Below are 18383 nucleotides of genomic sequence, written 5' to 3'. Positions count from 1 at the left end.
ACCTGGGTTCTATCCTAGAGTTTTTTGTTCAAGGCTAGTTAGCTCTCTACCACAGCCCCACTAACAGTTTTCTTTTTTTTTTTTTTTGTCGGTCGTGGGGCTTGAACTCTGGGCCTGGGCGCTGTCCCTCAGCTCTTCAGCTCAAGGCGAGCGCTCTACCACTTGAGCTACAGCGCCACTTCCGGTTTTCTGGTGGTTTATTGGAGATAGGAGTCTCACGGTCTTTCCTGCCCGGGCTGGCTTTGAACCGCGATCCTCAGATCTCAGCCTCCTGAGTAGCTAGGATTACAGGCGTGAGCCACCAGCGCCCGGCCCCACTAACAGTTTTCTGATGGTTACTTGGAGATAAGAGTCTCATGGTGGGCTGGGGAGGTGGCTTAGTGGTAGAGCGCTTGCCTTGTATGCATGAGGCCCTGGGTTTGATTCCTCAGCACATAAGCAAAAAGAAAAAAGCCAGAAGTGGTGCTGTGGCTCAAGTGGTAGAGCCCTAGCCTTGAGCTGAAGAGCTGTGGGACAGTGCGCAGGCCCAGAGTTCAGGCCCCATGACCGGACCCCCCCCCCCAAAAAAAAAAAAAAAAGCCCAGTGACAGCATCCAGATCCTGAGTGCAAGCCCCAGAACTGGCAAAACAAAACAAAATCTCATGGACTTTCTTGCCCCAGCTGGCTTTGAACTGCAATCCTCAGATCTCAGCCTCCTGAGTAGCTAGGATTACAGGTATGAGCCACTGGCGCCGGGCTTGCCAGGCTAAATTTTAAGTGTACTTTCTTTCCTTTTTTTTTTTTTTTTTTTTGGGGGGGGGGCAGTCCTGGGGCTTGAACTCAGAGCCTGGGCATTGTCCCTGAGCTGCTTCTGCTCAAGGCTAGCACTTGAGCCACAATGCCACTTTTAGGCTTTTCTGTTTATGTGGTACTGAGGAATCGAACCCAGGCTTCATGCATGCTAGGCAAGCACTTTACCACTAAGCCACATTCCCACCCCTCTTTTTTTTTTTTTGGTTGGTTGTGGGGCTTGAACTCTGGGCCTGGGCACTATCCCTCAGCTCTTCAGCTCAAGGCTAGAGTTTTGTCATTTGAGCTGGGCTAGCTTTGAACCATGATCCTCAGATCTCAGCCTCCTGAGTCACCAGCGCCCGGCTTTTTCTTCTTCTTCTTCTTTTTTTTTTTTTTTAAGCGTACATCTAAATCCTTTTACCTTTTTGTAACCCCCTGAGTGGGGTAAAGAGGCACAGGCAAAAAAGTCAGATTTGTTATGATATACTTCTATGGAGGCCTTACATAGGAGGCTTTAGGATTTTGGTCCTAGGCCAGCCTCATGGCAGGGCTGGAGGCATGACTCAAGTGGTAGCAAGTACAAGGCTCAAAGTTCAACACTCCAGTACTAAAAACAAATAAACAGAAAAGTAAAATGGGCCAGGACAGAGGTCAAGTGGTAGAATGTCTGCTTAGCAAACTTGAGGCAGGTTTGGTATGCAAACCTCTAATCATAGCATTCAGGAAGTTGAGGCACGAAGGTTGTGAGTTCCAGACCAAGCTGATGCACACACACACACACACACACACACACACACATCTCAAAAAAACACGATGGGAGCTGGGAAGGTAGCTTAGTGATAGAGTGTTTGCTTAGCATGCATGAAGCTCTGGGTTCCATTCCTTAGTACCACATAAACAGAAAAGGCTGGAAGTGCTGTGGGTATTGATAGCCCTGAGCAAAAGAAGCTCAGGGATTGGGCTCAGACCTTGAGTTCAAGCCCCAGGACTGGCAATCGATAAATAAACAAAGAGGCAAGGTGTCAAAACCTGTTTACTTCTTGATATCACCTCCAATTAGCAGGTGTCTACTTTTTATGAATAGTGCCATGTGATTTTTGTCTAAATTTTTTGTTTTTGTTGTTCTGTAAAGCATTATTTATTAGAATTATACCTAAAGGAGTCAGGCTAGCAGTTCAGGTAGAAGTTGACTGCTGAGCTGGGTGCTGGTGACTCACACCTGTAATCCTAGCTATTCAGGAGGCTGAGATCTGAGGATCACAGTTCAAAACCAGCCCAGGCAGGAAAGTCTGTGAGACTCTTATCTCTAATAAACCATCAGAAAACTGGAAGTAGCACTGTGGCTCAAGAGGTAGAGCACTCGCCTTGAGTTGAAGAGCTGAGAGACAGCACACAGGCCCAGAGTTCAAGCCCCGCAACCAACAACAACAACAAAAAGATTGACTGTTATGATGTGTGCTTTGTGATTGCTAGTCAAGTGTATATAGTAAGGATAACTTGGGAGAAGCAAATCCAGACAGGAATATAGCTAGAATTATAAGCCCAGAGGAAAAAAAATTCATGGCTGGGTTGGGACCTGCCTAAAGTGGTAGAATACTTGTTTAGCAAGTGGAAGGCCTTGAGTTCAATTCCCAGTTGCACTAAACAAAGAAAAAAAGAAAAACTGGGGCTAGGAAGGTGGCTCAGTGGTAGAGTGCTTGCCTTACATACATGAGGCCCCAGCACCACATAAGCAGAAAAAGCTGGAAGTGGTGCTGTGGCTCAAGTGGTAGAGTGCCAGACTTGAGCTGAAGAGCTGAGGGACAGTGCCCAGGCCCTGAGTTCAGGCCCCATGACCGACAAAAAACAAACAAACAAACAAAAACTATGATTTTGAAATAAACAAAGCTTAAAGTCCTCATACCCAGACATTATGCTCCCCTGACCCCTATCATGGGGCTTGAATTCAGGGCCTGGGCACTCTCCTTGAGCTTCTTTTTGCTCAAGGCTAGTACTCTACCACTGAGCCATAGCTCCACTTCATCTTTTTCTGAGTAGTTTATTAGAGGTAAGAGTCTCAGACTTTCCAGCCTGGGCTGGCTTCAAACTGTGATCCTCAGATCTCAGCCTCATGAGATGTTAAGATTACAGGCATGAGCCTCTGGTACCTAGCTACATTATGAATTCTTATTTTTTGTTTTTGCCAGTCCTGGGGCTTGCACTCAGGACCTGAGCACTGTCCTTGAGCAACTTCTGCTGAAGGATAGCAATCTACCACTTGAGCCACAGCACCACTTCTGGCCTTTTCTGTTTATGTGGTACTAAGGAATTGAACCCAAGGCTTCATTCATGCTAGACAAGTACTCTACTACTAAGCCACATTCCCAGCCATGAATTCTTAATTAAACTAGTAAGTACTATGTGGGCAATCGGTCAGATCTTTCTCTGGAATCTTCTGTTTTTCTATTCTGGTGGCTCAGGCTCTTCACTCCTTCCCCAGCTAGAGGCCCTGGACACTCGTGTAAGCCTATACTTCTCCACTAGGTTACTTAATAGAGAGCACAGCCCTGGGACCAGATGTCCCAGAGTTGAATCACTCACTCCTGTTATTTCCTATCAAGTCCCTAGGTCACTCCTATAATAGCAGGAACAACATACAATCAAATACCCATATCCACTGTTGGTGGTACTGGGGCTTGAACTCAGGGTCTCATGCTCTTGCTTGGTTTCTTCACTCAAAGCTGGTACTCCTCTCACTTGCACCATACCTCCTCTTCTGGTCTTTGTTAGTTAATTGGAGATGAGTCCCTGGGGATTATTCTGCATGGGCTGGCTTCAAACCACAACCACCATTTTCTGGGATCAGCCTCCTGAGTAGCTTGCCTTGAACTCACTGTGTAGCCTCCCTAGGGGCATGAGCCAACTAGTGTTTGAAGTAGGGTCTTATTGTTATGTAGGCTTGTTTTCAAACTCCAGGGTTTAAGTGATTCTCCCCTTTTCCCAAGCCCATCTAGCACTGAGCAGCCGAGACTATAAATGTATATAATCACTTCTCATTTTTTTTCTCTCTGTGGTTCTGGTCCTTGGGCTTGAACTCAGGGCCTGGGTATTGTCCCTGAGCTTCTTTGCTCAAGGATAGTGCTCTATCACTTGAGCCATAGCACCACTTCCAGCTTTTTCTGTGTATGTGGTATTGAGGAATCCAACCCAGGGCTTCATGCCTGCTAGGTAAGAACTCTACCACTAAGCCATATTCCCAGCCTCAACTCTCACTTTTTTTTGGTCATGGGGGCCTGAACTCTGGGCCTGGGTGCTGTCCCTCAGCTCTTCAGCTCAAGGCTAGTGCTCTACCACTTGAGCGATAGCACCACGTCCAGCTTATTTTCTGTTTATGTGGTGTTTAGGAATTGAACGTAGGGCCTCATGCATGCTAGGTAAGCGCTCTATCACTAAGCCACATTCCCAGCCCCGACTCTCACATTCATGCTTAGCTTTTTCCACTCAAGGCTGGTACTCTACTACTCCAATTCCCTCATTCACCCCTTTTAAACAGTTTTGTGTGTGTTGTGTTTTAGGCTTGGAGGTGTAGGTGCTTTTACCCTCAGGAAAAGCACCAGCCTAGCATGTGTAAAGTCTTGGGTTTGAGCCCTAGTACCAAAAGAAGGTTGCATAGTGGGATTTTATAGATATCAGACTATGGTTCTGTTTTGGGGGCCCCTCAGCTGTGTAGTGCAGCAGGAAGATGTGGTTTAGAGAAGTCGGGGAGTGAAGGGGGCTGGGCTCTGGTGGCTTACACCTCTAATCCTAGCTACTCAGACTGATAACTGAGGGATCATGGCTGGAAGCCAACCCAGGCAGAAAATTCCCTGACACTCTCATGTCCAATCAGCCACCAGAAAAACAGAAGTGGTGCCCTAGCTTAAAGTGTTGGAGTGCTAACCTTGAGCAAAAAAGCTCGGGGGGAGGGGTGGCGGGGGGGGGGGGGGGAGGCTGGGAAGGTGGCTCAGTTGTAGAGCGCTTGCCTTGCATGCATGAGGCCCTGGGTTCAATTCCTCAGCACCACAGAAGCAAAAAGAATAAAGCCAGAAGTGGTGCTGTGGCTCAAGTGGTAGAGAGCTAGCCTTGAGCTGAAGAGCTGAGGGACAGCACCCAGGCCCAGAGTTCAGGCCCCATGACCGGACCCCCCAAAAAAATAAAATAAAATAAATAAAATAAAAAAAGCTCAGGGGCAGCAAAAAAAGTCTCCGCAGATGACAGGCACTACCCTGGAACACCTTTCTGATACTTTTAAGCTCTTCCAGCTCTTTCCACTCTCTTCATGGACTAGCAGCTCTTTAGGGGTTCCCCCTTGTATTTTCAAATAATCATATATGGATTTCATATCTTTATTAATCCACTTACCTTTCTCTTCCAAAGAGATGGAGAGATTCTGCAAGTCAGTATGTTTTCATTTTGTTTTCTTCAGTATATAGGTTAATATGTGACCTATAAGAAACATTATACATGTTAAGAAAGGAATTTGTTCAAGAATAGAAACAGTAGCTGGAGTATGGCAAATGAGAGAGCAAATAGCTTCCAAACTGGCTGCTGAGCAAAAATGACCAAAGTATAAATGGGTTAACTCTGGAAATGTTGATCTTCTAAAGATGAAGTTCACTTTAATCCTTGCATTTTAACTACCTGCATTTATTTATTTATTTATTTATGTCAGTTGTGGGGCTTGAACTCTGGGCCTGGGTGCAGTCCCTGACCTCTTCAGCTCAAGGTGAGGGCTCTACTACTAAAACCACAGCACCACTTCTGGTTTTCTGGTGGTTAATTGGAGATAAGGGTCTCAGGAACTTTCCTGCCATGGCTTGATTTGAACCTCAATCCTTAGATCTCAGCCTCCTAAACAGCTAGGATCATAAGTGTGAGCCATTGGTGCCTGGTTCCCTGAGCTCTTTTGCTCAAGGCTAATACTCTAATATGTTGAGCCACAGTAACACTTCCCGTTTTTGGGTGGGTCACTGGAAATAAGAGTCTTCTGGGGGGCTGGGAAGGTGGCTCAGTGGTAGAGTGTTCTTCTTGCATGCATGAAGCCCTGGGTTCGATTCCTAGCACCACAAAAGCAGAAAAAGCCAGAAGTGGGCACTGTGGCTCAAGTGGTAGAGAGCTCGCCTTGAGCTGAAGAGCTGAAGGATAGTGCCCAGGCCCAGAGTTTAGGCTCCACGACCAACAAAACAAAAAACAAAACAAGAGTCTTCTGGACTTTCCTTCCCAGCCTAGCTTTGAACTGAGATCCTCATATCTCAGCCTCCTGAGTAGCTAGGACTACAGGTGTGAGCGACAGGCACCTAGCAACTACTGGTATTTTGTGATATTAACTTTTTTTTTTTTTTTTTTTTTTTTAGGAACTGAAACTGAAAGGCTTCTGCCTTATACTTTCCAAAATTTTCACTTTTAGAATTAACTTTTGTCCCCTATTGCTACTGAAGACTAGTCATACTTCCTTAAGACTTCCATAAATGGTATCAAAGAAACTGCTACCCACTGTCCCCCACCCTCGCCAAAGAAAAAGGAAAAGGGAAGTAGCCAGCCTCTAGTGTAGGTTCTAAACAAATGTCTGTTGGTAAGCAACTTCCTTTTCCCATAAATAACGGGAGCAAAAGTAGTGTTTGGAACTTGATGACATTTTACACAGTTTCATAGAATGTTCACAAGTACTGTGGTAATCCCAGTACTCAATGGAGGAGACTGAGGCTAGAGGATTATGAGTCTCCTAAACAAAACAAGACAAGTAATATAGATAGAAGTGATGTCAGGATTGAGTCCTGACAGGCAAGCACTATGCCTCGGGCTACACTTTTGAACTCCTTCTCTGATCTGCAAGGGATTAAGTACCATAGGTAATCAATCACTCAAGGCAATTAATATTTCCCCATTTTTTGAGACAAGAATCCTGCTATGCAGCCGAGACCGGCCTTGAACTCGGGATCCTCCTGCCTCAGTCTTCAGAGTTTTTTTTTTTTTGGGTCCGGTTGTGGGCCTGAACTCTGGGCCTGGGCGCTGTCCCTCAGCTCTTTAGCTCAAGGCTAGCGCTCTACCACTTGAGCCACAGCACCACTTACGGCTTTTTTTTTTTTTTTTTGCTTATGTGATGCTGGGGAATTGAACCCAGGGCCTCAGGCATGCAAGGCAAGCGCTCTACTCACTGAGCCACCTTTCCAGCCCATCTTCAGAGTTCTGGAATTATACATGTGTAACACTATTCCAGGTTCAAAATTTTTTATTATTATTTTTATTTTTTTTTGGTTGGTTGTGGGGCCTGAACTCTGGGCCTGGGCACTGTCCCTTAGCTCTTCAGCTCAAGGTTAGCGCTCTACCAGTTGAGCCACAGCACCACTTCTGGCCTTTTCTACTTATGTGGTGCTGAGGAATCGAACCCAGGGCCTCATGCATGCGAGGCAAGCACTCTACCACTGAGCCACCTTCCCAGCCCCAAAATAATTTTAACTATTGTTTTTATTTTTATTTTTTAGATACTAGAGTTCAAACCTATTTGAGCTCTACCACACAGCCACCCCCAGATCTCAAGGCAGGTTTTTGGATTTTTTTTTTTGTGTCTGGTCGTGGGGCCTGAACTCTGGGCCTGGGCGCTGTCCCTCAGCTCTTCAGCTCAAGGCTAGCGCTTTACCACTTGAGCCACAGTACCACTTCCGGCTTTTTTCTTTTTGCTTATGTGGTGCTGAGGAATCGAACCCAGGGCCTCATGCATGCAAGGCAAGCGCTCTACCACTGAGCCACCTTCCCAGCCCCAGGTTTTTGGATTTTTTTGTTGGTTCTGGGGTCTGAATTCAGGAGCATTCTATTACTGGAGCTATAGCGCCTCTTCTAGCTTCCTGGTGATTAGCTGTAGATAAGAGTCTCAGGCTTTGAATTGTGATCCTCAGAACTCAGCTTCCTGAGAGCCACTAGTGCTCTGTTCAAGACAGCTTTAATTCCACATTTACTTTGTCCTGTAGTCTACCTGGCTAGCAAGAGGCTTTGGTTATCCATGCAAGCCAAATAGCCATTCCAGGGAGAATAAATTAATTTTGATGATCCAAAACTAGTCTGAGTGGTAAAGCACTTAGCTTGATTGAAGCCCTAGATTCAATCTTCAATACCGAAACAAACAAAAACAAACCAATTAGCCTAAAGCCAACATAATAGTAGTGTATCTTCTCCAATGATCTAGCCTACCTTTACTTGGCCAGCTTCCCTTCCACTACCAGCACCTGATGAACAAGTTTGGGCACATGTTATTGGCTTCCATTCCATGAATTAAGACTGTAGAATATGCTTTCTGAACCTGACTTCAAGAATTCTGTTTTGAGAAGCCAATATTTCTTCCTATTTTTGTAGGCTTTCTAGGCTGGATTTCAAACACTGAAAGTAGTTCATCTCCCCCCCAGCGCCTTCTCCCTAAAAAGCTACAGTACGAAATTCCTAATGGATCTCTGCCCAAGCCATATAACTGTGGGTTTAGTTAAGTACCCTAAGGTACCCTCTCCACTCTGCTCTAAAACCTCTGAGGTCTTCCTGCCATTAATGGTAAGCCATTAAGTCTTTCTGGCCTCTTTCCTGGTTTTAGATCCTCTTAGGTTCTTTTAGTACTCTGCTCCTGGCTCATCTGATCAAATCTCTCTTTGATTCTGTCCTGTCCTACTTTATAAAGTCTCTTTTATTCTGCTTCCTCCAGTCTCTCCTCCTGTAACATGTACCCTCATCTCTAGGCTTCTGACTCTCGTGTGTGTGTGTATTGGGACTTGAACTCAGGGTCAGTGTACATCCCTTAACTGTTTCATTCATGGTTGGTGCTTTAACACTTGAGCCACACCTCTAGTCCCAGCTTTTGCTGGTTAATCAGACAAGAAGAATCTTGTGGACTTTGCTGCCTGAGATCCTCAGATCTCAGCCTCCTGAGTAAGTGGGATTACAGGCAGGAGTTACCTGCATCTGGGTGCTTCCAACATTTTCAAAGCCACATTCAAATGTTACTCGAATCAAAGGTGGCCTCTTACATTTGGGGTTGACTGGCATTCTTACAGCTTTGGGTTCACACCCTTTATAGTTCTTGCCACATACTTCTTGGCAATTGGAGAACTTGCAAAAGACCTAAGATTGTTAGACAGAAGGGGAACTTGGACTTTTTTTTTTGGAGGGGGGGAGGGAGGAGGTAAGGGATGTTGGGGATTAAACCAGGTCCTTGTACATGCCAAAAAAAACACTCAATCCCTGAGCCATACTTCTAACCCCAGGAAATGGGTCTTATTTGCCCCCCTCCCCCTTTTTAAATTTTGTGCTGGTACTGGGGCTTGAACTCAGGGCCTGGAAGGTTTTTTTTTTTTTTTTGCTCAAAGCTGGCACTCTACCACTTTAGCCACAGCTGCACTACTATCTATTTAGTGGCTAGACTTTGCTGCCTAGGCTAGCTTTGAACTGCAATCCGCAGACCTCAGCCTCCTGAGTAACTAGGATGACAGGTATGAGCCACTGGTCCTTGGCTTATTTGCTGTATTCTATGAGGGCAGGAAATGGTAGACAAGTGAATATAGACGCATCTATACCAGCTGCCCACTTCTCCCTTCATCTGGGTTGACTTTTCCTTTTAGTAGGAGGGCTATATATTTTTAATGTGTCCAACATAGAGTGGAAAAGTTTAGAAAATTGAATCTTGGGGCTGGGAAGGTGGCTCAGTGGTAGAGTGTTTGCCTTGCATGCATGAGGCCCTGGGTTCGATTCCTCAGCACCACATGAGTTGAAAAAGCTGGAAGTGGCACTGTGGCTCAAGTGGTAGAGTGCTAACCTTGAGCTGAAGAGCTGAGGGACAGCGCCCAGGCCCAGAGTTCAGGCCCCACAACTGACAAAAAGAAAAAAGAAAGAAAGAAAAAAAAGAAAATGGAATCTTGTGGTGAGGACAAATTAAGATGCCTGGGTATCTAATATGGAGCACATACCTCTGGAACTCTCCTCCCCCCCCAAAAAAAAAACTGCCCTAGGGCAAATGATTCTGTGGTTCAGTTTGTTTGATACAACTGTTCATGACAAGACTGACCACAACGTCCAGTCCTGGTCCCAGTGAGTTAGTGCATTTCTAACAAAAACCCAGAACATGGGTGGCTCCCGCCTGTCATCCTAGCTACTCAGGAGGCTCAGTTCTGAGGATTGCAGTTCGAAGCCAACCTGGGCAGTGAAGTCCGTGAGGCTTTTATTTTTTGGAGTCAGTCGTGGGGCCTGAACTCTGGGCCTGGGCGCTGTCCCTCAGCTCTTCAGCTCAAGGCCAGCGCTCTACCACTTGGGCCACAGCGCCACTTCCGGTTTTCTGAGAGGGGGGTTTATTGGAGATCAGAGTCTCACCGACTTTCCCGCCCAGGCTGGCTTTGAACCGTGATCCTCAGATCTCAGCCTCCTGAGTAGCTAGGATGACAGGCGTGAGCCACCGGTGTCCGGCTTTCTGTGAGAAGGAACCCCCCAAAAAGCCCAAAGGGGCGTTGTGGGTAGAGCACAGCAAAAAAGATGCTCAGGGACAGCGCCCAGTCCTTGAGCTCAAGCCTCAGGACCGGCACAGACAGACAGACAGACAGACAGACACACACACACCCCTCTGGGTCAGGATGGCGTGTCTGAGGGGATTTGAGAGGATTGTTGCCAGACCTCTAGAGAACGCAGGGTCGGACGGACACCGCGACAGGGTCGGACGGACACCGCGTCACTCGGTCCATCCCTCTTCCGTCGGTCTTTGCGGGAGGTGGGGGGGGGCGGTGGGCGCTCCACAGCGGATGGCCGAGGAGAGACAGAAGCTGAGGGCGCCCGAGAGGGCGGCGACGGCGACGGCGACGGCGTGCGTGCGCGGGCGTGCGCGCGCGTGCGCGGTAGGGCCAGGCGCGCAGGAGCACGTATGCCTGCGCGCGCGCGCGCGTGCGCGTGCGTGTGTGTATATATGTGTGTGGGTGCGCGTGCGTGCGTGCGTGCGTGGGCGCGGCCTCCGAGCACGCCGTGCGCGAGGCGGATGTCCGGGCCGGCTGGGCCGGGGCGACGGACGAGATGGCGGAAGGCCGAGGCTGCTGTGAGCGACCGGATGTAGAGACCCAGAAGTCCGAGCTCGGAGCCTTGTTGAGGACCACGCTCCAACGGGGAGCGCAGTGGTGAGCACTTCCTGGTTTGCCCCTTCCTCCATCTCGGCAGAGCGTGGGGCCGACGCTTCTCTGGGCTCTTAGGCCAGGTCCCCCCCCCCCCCTTTTATTTATTTATTTCCCTGCTTGGGAAGGGGCGGGGTCGGGGGCCTTGTTTGATGACCCTTAAAAGAGTGACCAGACCTCCGTCCTTTACTTGGGAACCCCCCCCCCCCCAAAACACACCCCAGCTCAGGGCCCGTGTGGCTGGGACTGGAAGTGGGGGCGCTGTCCTAGCCCATTCGGGCCCCCCACAGAGGCCTGGGCCAGGCCGGGACAGGTGATGTAGGATCCTAGGAAAGTAGGGGAGAGTTTGCCGGGTAGAGGCGACAGCCCCGTTACCACCCGGGACTTGGCTTTCTGTGACCTTGGGTATAAAGATGTCCAAACTTCATACGGACCTAGGTTCCTGACAAGTTCGAAGTGTAGCAATCTTGTGGCTCCCGGGAGTGGAGGCGAAGCTCCCAAGTTGATACTTTGTAAGTTGTCAGATGGTCTCAGGACCTCCCCCCCCCCCCCTCTCCGATTATTTTGGAATCACGTGTCAAAAATAAATAGTGCCGCCAGTCGCCTGGTGGCTCACGCTTTGTAAATCTTAGCTCTTTCAGAAAGTTGAGATCTGAGGAACCAGGTTCGAAGCCGGAAAAGTCTGCGAGACTCAATCCCAATTAGCTATCAAAAAAAGTTGGAAGTGGAGCTGTGGCTCAAGTGGTAGAGTGCTCACCTTGAGTACAAAAACTCACGGACAGGCCATGAGTTCAAGCCCCGTGCTTGGTACAAAAACTAAAATAATTATGTTGGTCGTTATCTAGGGAAAATAATAGGGTAGCCTGGATCCTGGGGGGTGTATAGAAATTTAAAGTAGAAAAGCAAGGTTGAGATAGGAGATTTCTTTCTTTTCTTTCCTTCCTTCCTTCTCTCCCTCCTTCCCTTCCTCCTTCCTTCCCTCCTTCCCTCCTTCCTTCCTTCCTTCCTTGCGTTTTCCATTCAAGGCTGGCATTGTACCACTTGAGCCACACTTTCAGTCCTCAGGTGTAGTTTTATGGTGTTCATCTTTGTCTAGTCAAGATGAAAAGCAAGGCAAACAGAGATACTTTTTTTTTTTTTTGGTCAGTCTTAGGCGCTGTCCCTGAGCTCTTTGGCTCAAGGCAAGTGCTCTACCATTTGAACCACAGCACCACTTCTGGTTTTCTGGTCCTTTATTGGAGATAAGAGTCTCATGGACTTTGCTGCCCGGGTTGGCTTTGAACTGTGATCCTCAGATCTCAGCCTCCTGAGTAGCTCAGATTACAGGTGTGAGCCACTGGCACTTGGCCAGAGGTACTTTTGAAGTTACTCTGCAAATGGGTGATACATAAAGAATGCCCTGCAGAAGCAAAAGGAGTTTAAGATAAACTCACCCAGTGAAAGTACATAAAGGTTATTGGTCAGCCAGGTGCTGGTGGCTTATGCCTGTAATCCTAGCTACTCAGGAGACAGATCTGAGGATCGAGGTTCAAAGACAGCCCGGGCAGCAAAGTCTGTGAGACTCTTTATCTCCAATAAACCACCAGAAATCTGGAAGTGGTGCTGTGGTTCAAGTGGTAGAGTGCTCGCCTTGAGATGAAGAGCTGAGAGACAGCATCCAGGCCTAGAGTTCAAGCCTTACAACCAACCCCCCCCCCCCCAAAAAAAAAGGTTATTGCTAAGGGATTAGTGGGAAGAACAGTGTTTTACAGAATTGACATGTTTGGGTTGGAATCATGGTTCAGTTGATACAGTGCTAGCTAAGGAGTGAAAGTGTCAAGACCCTATCTTGGACCAAAAAAATAAATAAAGCAAAGAATGGACATGTATTTTATGGATCCTTGAGGTGTCTGGGAAGTTGCTTGATTTCTTGGGATGTTTTTATTGAATTTGAAGGACTTAATGCAATCCTGTTTTTTTGACTTGTAAAGAAGTATATGATACTTTATAATCATATTTCTCTGTGTGTGTGATTGTGTATATGTGCATATATGTATGTATGTGCATGTGCATGGTGTGCCAGTCCTGAGGCTTCAGATCATGGCCTAGGCACTGCCCCTGAGATTTTTTGTTTTTGCTCCAGGCTACTGCCCTACTACTTGAGCCACAGCTCCACTCTACTTTTTGGTTGTTAATTGGAGATAAGAGTCTCAGAGACATTCCTGCCTGAGCTAGTTTGAACCTTAATCCTCAGATCTCAGCCTCCTGAGTTTTACAGGTGTGAGCTACTGGTGCCTGAGTTGTCTTATTCTTTTAGCAATCATTTTCCATTAAAAATGACTGGTCTAAGGCTATCCCTCCTATTGGCTCCTAGTCCCACTCTGGGGTGTATTTTTTTTTTTTTTTTTTGTCAGTTGTGGGGCTTGAACTCTGGACCTGGGCGCTGTCCCTCAGCTCTTCAGCTGAAGGCGAGCGCTCTACCACTTGAGCTACAGCGCCACTTCCTGGGGTGTATATTTTGTAGTGAGGTTAACATATTCTCCACATGGGAGGACCATAAAAAAATAATGATAAAGGGACTGGGAAGACAGTTCAGTGGTAGAATACTTACTACATAAGAGCCTCCTCATTCCATCCCCAGCACTGGAATAAAGAGAAAATTAAGTTGTAGCTTCAGAAGCTAGTAACCTCAGTTTTTTGGCTATAATAACTTGTTGTGTTTCTCTAGGTACCTTATTGACAGCCGGTGGTTCAAGCAATGGAAGAAGTATGTGGGCTTCGATAGCTGGGACATGTACAATGTGGGTGAACATAACTTGTTTCCTGGGCCAATAGACAACTCCGGACTCTTTTCAGGTATAGTATCCTGTTGCTTCTCTAGCAGAATGTTCATGTGGGCAGTGGCTGATGAACTGCTATCCTCAGATATCAGCCTCCTGAGTAGCTAGAATTACAGGTCTGAGCCACTGGCACCCAGCTGGAAATTTAAAAATGTGGGGATCAAGCACAGGTCATATATATATATTTTGGTGCCAGTCCTGGGACTTGAACTCAGGGTCCAGGCACTATTCCTGAGCTGCTTTTGCTCAAAGCTTGCACTCTACCACTTGAGCCACAATGCCACTTCAGGCTTTTTCTGCTTATGTGGTACTGAGGAATCCAACCCAGGGCTTCATGCATGCTAGGCAAGCACTCTACCACCAAGTCACATTCCCAGCCCACCCCTAACTAGCTTTGAAAAAGGTTTTTAAAATCATTATCTGCCTTGAGCTAGAGATGATTTGTTCCACTGTGGATACTTTCCAGGCTTCACTGGTCTAGAGAACAGTGACTTCTACTGTTTAAACTTAGAGTGGGGTGTTGCCAGTCACTGGCTTAGCTGTGAGTACTGTTGGTGGGAATTGATCAGTCTTCCCTAGGTCCTCCCTTGAGAAAGTGTTTGAAACTCCTAGTCTAGTTCTGATCTCTGGAATGTTGACTGTCTGTGGTAGGTGGTGTTGAATGTTTAGTTCTTTTTAATTTTTGGTGCAGTTCCTGGGGCTTGAACTTAGGGCCTGGGTGCTGTCCCTGAATTTCTTTTGCTTAAGACAAGTATTCTATTACTTGAGCAGTAGCTCTACTTCCAGCTTTTTTTTTTTTTTTTTTTTGTGGGGGAGGAGGGTAGTTTAGTGGTAGTAGAGTCTTACAGACTTTCGTGCCTGGGCTGGCTTCGAATTGTGATTCTCAGATCTCAACCTCCTGAGTAGGATTACAGATGTGAGCCACTGGTATCTGGCTTGTATAGCATGTTAAAAAACTGCCTCCCCCCTCACCCCCCCCCCCCCCAATTCCTGGAACCTGAACTCTGGGATTGGGCACTGTCCCTGAGCTCTTCAGCTCAAGGCAAGTGCTCTACCACTTGAGCCACTGTATCACTTCTGGTGGTTAATTGGAGATAAGAGTCTCACAGATCTTCCTGCCCCAGCTGGCTTTGAACCGAGATCCTCATATCTCAGTTTAGGATTACAGGTGTGAGGGCTGGGAAGGTGGCTCAGTGGTAGAGCGCTTGCCTTGCATGCCTGAGGCCCTGGGTTCGATTCCTCAGCACCACATAAGCAAAAAGAAAAAAGTCAGAAGTGGTGCTGTGGCTCAAGTGGTAGAGCGCTAGCCTTGAGCTGAAGAGCTGAGGGACAGTGCCCAGGCCCAGAGTTTAGGTCCCACGACCGGACCCCAAAAAAAAAAAAAAAAGGATTACAGGTGTGAGCCAATGGTGCCCAGCTTCTGTCTGAGCTTTGACTGAGAATGTTTAAAACTAAGAATGTTATAGCTGGGTGGTTAAGTGGTAAAGCACTTGAGACTCTGGATTGGGTCCAAAACAAAACAAAATAACAAAAACAAACAGGTGAAGTCCCTGATTCTTGGTAAAATAAATGTAACTTCACTGGTTATTTTAAAATTTCTTTTTTCAGTACTTGTGGCTTGAACCTAGGACCTTGAGCTTATAAGACAAGAGCTCTATCACTTGAGCTATTCTCTTAGCCTTTCTCTTTTATTTTGTTTTTGAGATACAGACTCACTGCTTTTGCCCAGGTTGGCTCAAATTTTCAATTTTTAATTTTCAATTTTCTGTCTCCAAGCCCTGAGTAGTTGGGATTATAGGTGTGTATCATAACATTCAGCTATTTTTTTCCTCCTTAATTTTTTTTTTTTTTTTTGTATTGGTACAAGTGTCTTGAACTCAAGGCCTCTACTCTCTTGGCTTTTTAGCTAAAGAGTGGTACTTTACCACTTGAGCCACAGTTCTACTTTTGGCTTTTTCCTGGTTAATTGGAGATAAGAATCTCACACCGGTTTTGAACCACAGTCCTTAACTACCTTAATTATGTTTTGAATAGGGTCTTATTTATGCTTAAGTAGGCCTGGCTTGTGATTTTCCTATTAGGCTTCCTGTATAATTGAGCATCTTTTTTTTTGGCGGGGGTGGGGTGGGGGGGTGGGGTCGGGAATCTGGTCGTGGGGCCTGAACTCTGGGCCTGGGCACTATCCCCTCAGCTCTTCAGCTCAAGGCTAGCACTCTTCCACTTGAGCTACAGTACCTCTTCCGGTTTTCTGGTGGTTTATTGGAGATAAGAGTTTCACGGACTTTCCTGCCCGGGCTGTCTTTGAACCGTGATCCTCAGATCTCAGCCTCCTGAATAGGTAGGATTATAGGCATGAGCCACCAGCACCCAGTTTCAACTTTATTTATTTATTTTTGGGTCCAGTCGTGGGGCCTGAACTCTGGGCTTGGGCACTGTCCCTCAGCTCTTTATCTCAAGGCTAGCATTCTACCACTTGAGTCACAGCGCCACTTCTGGCTTTTTTTTTTTTTTTTTTTTCTGTTTATATGTTGCTGAGGAATCAAATCCAGGGCCTCAAGCATGCAAGGCAAGCGCTCTACCACTGAGCCACCTTCCCAGCCCCTCAACTTTATTTATTTATTTATTTTTTGGTTGTGGGGCTTGAACTCTGGGCCTGAGCGCTGCCCCTCAGCTCTTTAGCTCAAGGCTAGCGCTCTACCACTTGAGCTACAGCGCCACTTCTGGTTTTCTAGTGGTTTATTGGAGATAAGAGTTTCACGGACTTTCCTGCCCAGGCTGGCTTTGAACCGCGATCCTCAGATCTCAGCCTCCTGAGTAGCTAGGATTACAGGCGTGAGCCACCGGCGCCCGGCTTCAACTTTATTTTTAACAGTACTGAAATTTGAACTCTGGTACTTGGACTTTCTTACCACACCTCTAACTTTTTATCATTTTTATTTACTTTTCTGGTATGCTTGAACTCAGGGTCTTTCTTAGCTTTCTTGCTCAAGGTTGGTGCTATACCACTTGAGCCATTAACTACTTTTTGGTGGTTAATTAGAGGTAAGAACCTTTCTGATTTGTCTGCTTGGACTGGCTTGAAACTGGAATCTTCAGATCTCAGCCTCCTGAGTGGTTAAGATTACAGATGTGAGCCACTAGTACTTTTTTTTTTTTTTTTTTTTAAATTTGGGATGGGTATTTTTCTCAGGCTGGTCTTGAATTCCAGAGCTCAGGTGATTCTCCTGCCTCAGTCTCCTGAGTAATTGGAACTATAGACATGTGCTACAATGTCCTACTTTGTAGACAATGTCCTACTAATTGTAGACAAAATACAAACTCATTGTAAACTGTTTAAAAACCAAAGGTAATAACAAGAGTAGTCAAGTATGCTGTGTCATTGTTAGAGTTTAGGAATTTTGTGCTGTTCCTGCCAATGCTTTCTTTGTTGCCGAAAAGTATATAAGAATCAAGCTGGGAGGCTGGGAAGGTGGCTCAGTGGTAGAGCGCTTGGCTTGCATGCATGAGGCCCTGGGTTCAATTCCTCTGCACCCCATAAGCAGAAAAAGCCAGAAGTGACGCTGTGGCTCACGTGGTAGAGTGCTAGCCTTGAGCTGAAGAGCTGAGGGACAGCGCCCAGGCCCAGAGACAGGCCTTGAGACTGAAGAGAGAGAGAGAGAGAGAGAGAGAGAGAGAGAGAGAGAGAGTGAGTGTGTGTGTGTGTGTGTGTGTGTGTGTGTGTGTGTGTGTGTGTGTGTATGAATTGTATAAAGCATTTCCAGAGAGAACAAGAGTGAGTTACGTGCTATTTCCCTTTTCCAGATCCTGAGAGCCAGACCTTGAAAGAACACCTAATTGATGAACTGGACTATGTATTGGTCCCAACTGAGGCCTGGAATAAATTACTAAATTGGTATGGTTGTATAGAAGGCCAACAGCCCATTGTCAGAAAAGTGAGTATATCAGTTGTCACGCCTGGTGATCAGTGTCTGCAGGTGCTCCCTGGAGGATCCTGATTTACATTTAGTTTTCTAAGAAAATGAACTTGGATGGAGGTGGTTGTCTTGTTTAGGTTCTCTGTTGGGAATTATTATGGTTTTTAATTTTTTTTTTTTTTTTGTACTGGGGATTGAACCCAGCACGTTGCACTTGCTAGGCAAGTGCTTTGCCACTGACCTACATCTCAGCACTGGGAATTATTTTAATAAGTGGTGAAAGATGCTGTCCCCTAGGATGTGACAAGGCGTGGCCTCCAAACCTGAGATCTTGCCCAATGGTTTGGGATGTGTCCAGTGATGGGGTAAGAGTACTCTCTAGAAGGCTCTTTGAGAAAAAAGTTCATTTAGGCCTCATGGACACACATTCATATACTGTTGCTTGTTTATCTTAACCCTTCTAGGGGCTGGGAAGGTGGCTCAGTGGTAGAGTGCTTGCCTTGCATGCATGAGGCCCTAGGTTCAATTCCTCAGCAGCACATAAGCAGAAAAAAAGCTGGAAGTGGCACTGTGGTTCAAGTGGTAGGACGCTAGCCTTGAGCTGAAGAGCTGAGGGACAGCGCCCAGGCCCAGAGTTCAGCCCCCACGACCAACCAAAACAAACAAAAAAAAAACCCTTCCAGGGCTGGGTCTGGAGATGGTGGCAGATCACTTACCTTTCACACGTAAGGTGTTG

At 46.7% G+C, this 18383-nt stretch overlaps 1 protein-coding gene across 1 annotated transcript in view; it reads left to right on the top strand.

The window, feature by feature from the left end:
* The first annotated feature begins 10731 nt into the window (after positions 1 to 10731).
* Usp4 (ubiquitin specific peptidase 4) overlaps positions 10732 to 18383 on the top strand; it is a 37428-nt gene continuing 29776 nt past the window's right edge. Inside the window, exons 1-3 of the mRNA XM_042665932.1 lie at positions 10732 to 10920; positions 13622 to 13749; positions 17535 to 17665. Of these exons, the coding sequence (XP_042521866.1) occupies positions 10820 to 10920; positions 13622 to 13749; positions 17535 to 17665 (360 nt within the window). The 5' untranslated portion in view covers positions 10732 to 10819. The remainder of the gene's footprint in view (positions 10921 to 13621; positions 13750 to 17534; positions 17666 to 18383) is intronic.

The sequence above is a fragment of the Dipodomys spectabilis genome, unplaced genomic scaffold (assembly GCF_019054845.1).
Source record: "Dipodomys spectabilis isolate Male_0828 unplaced genomic scaffold, ASM1905484v1 ptg000360l, whole genome shotgun sequence".
In the NCBI taxonomy this organism is placed as follows: Eukaryota; Metazoa; Chordata; class Mammalia; order Rodentia; family Heteromyidae; genus Dipodomys; species Dipodomys spectabilis.
Note: the sequence above shows the minus strand (reverse complement) of the source record. Positions and strands in the feature narration are given on the sequence as shown.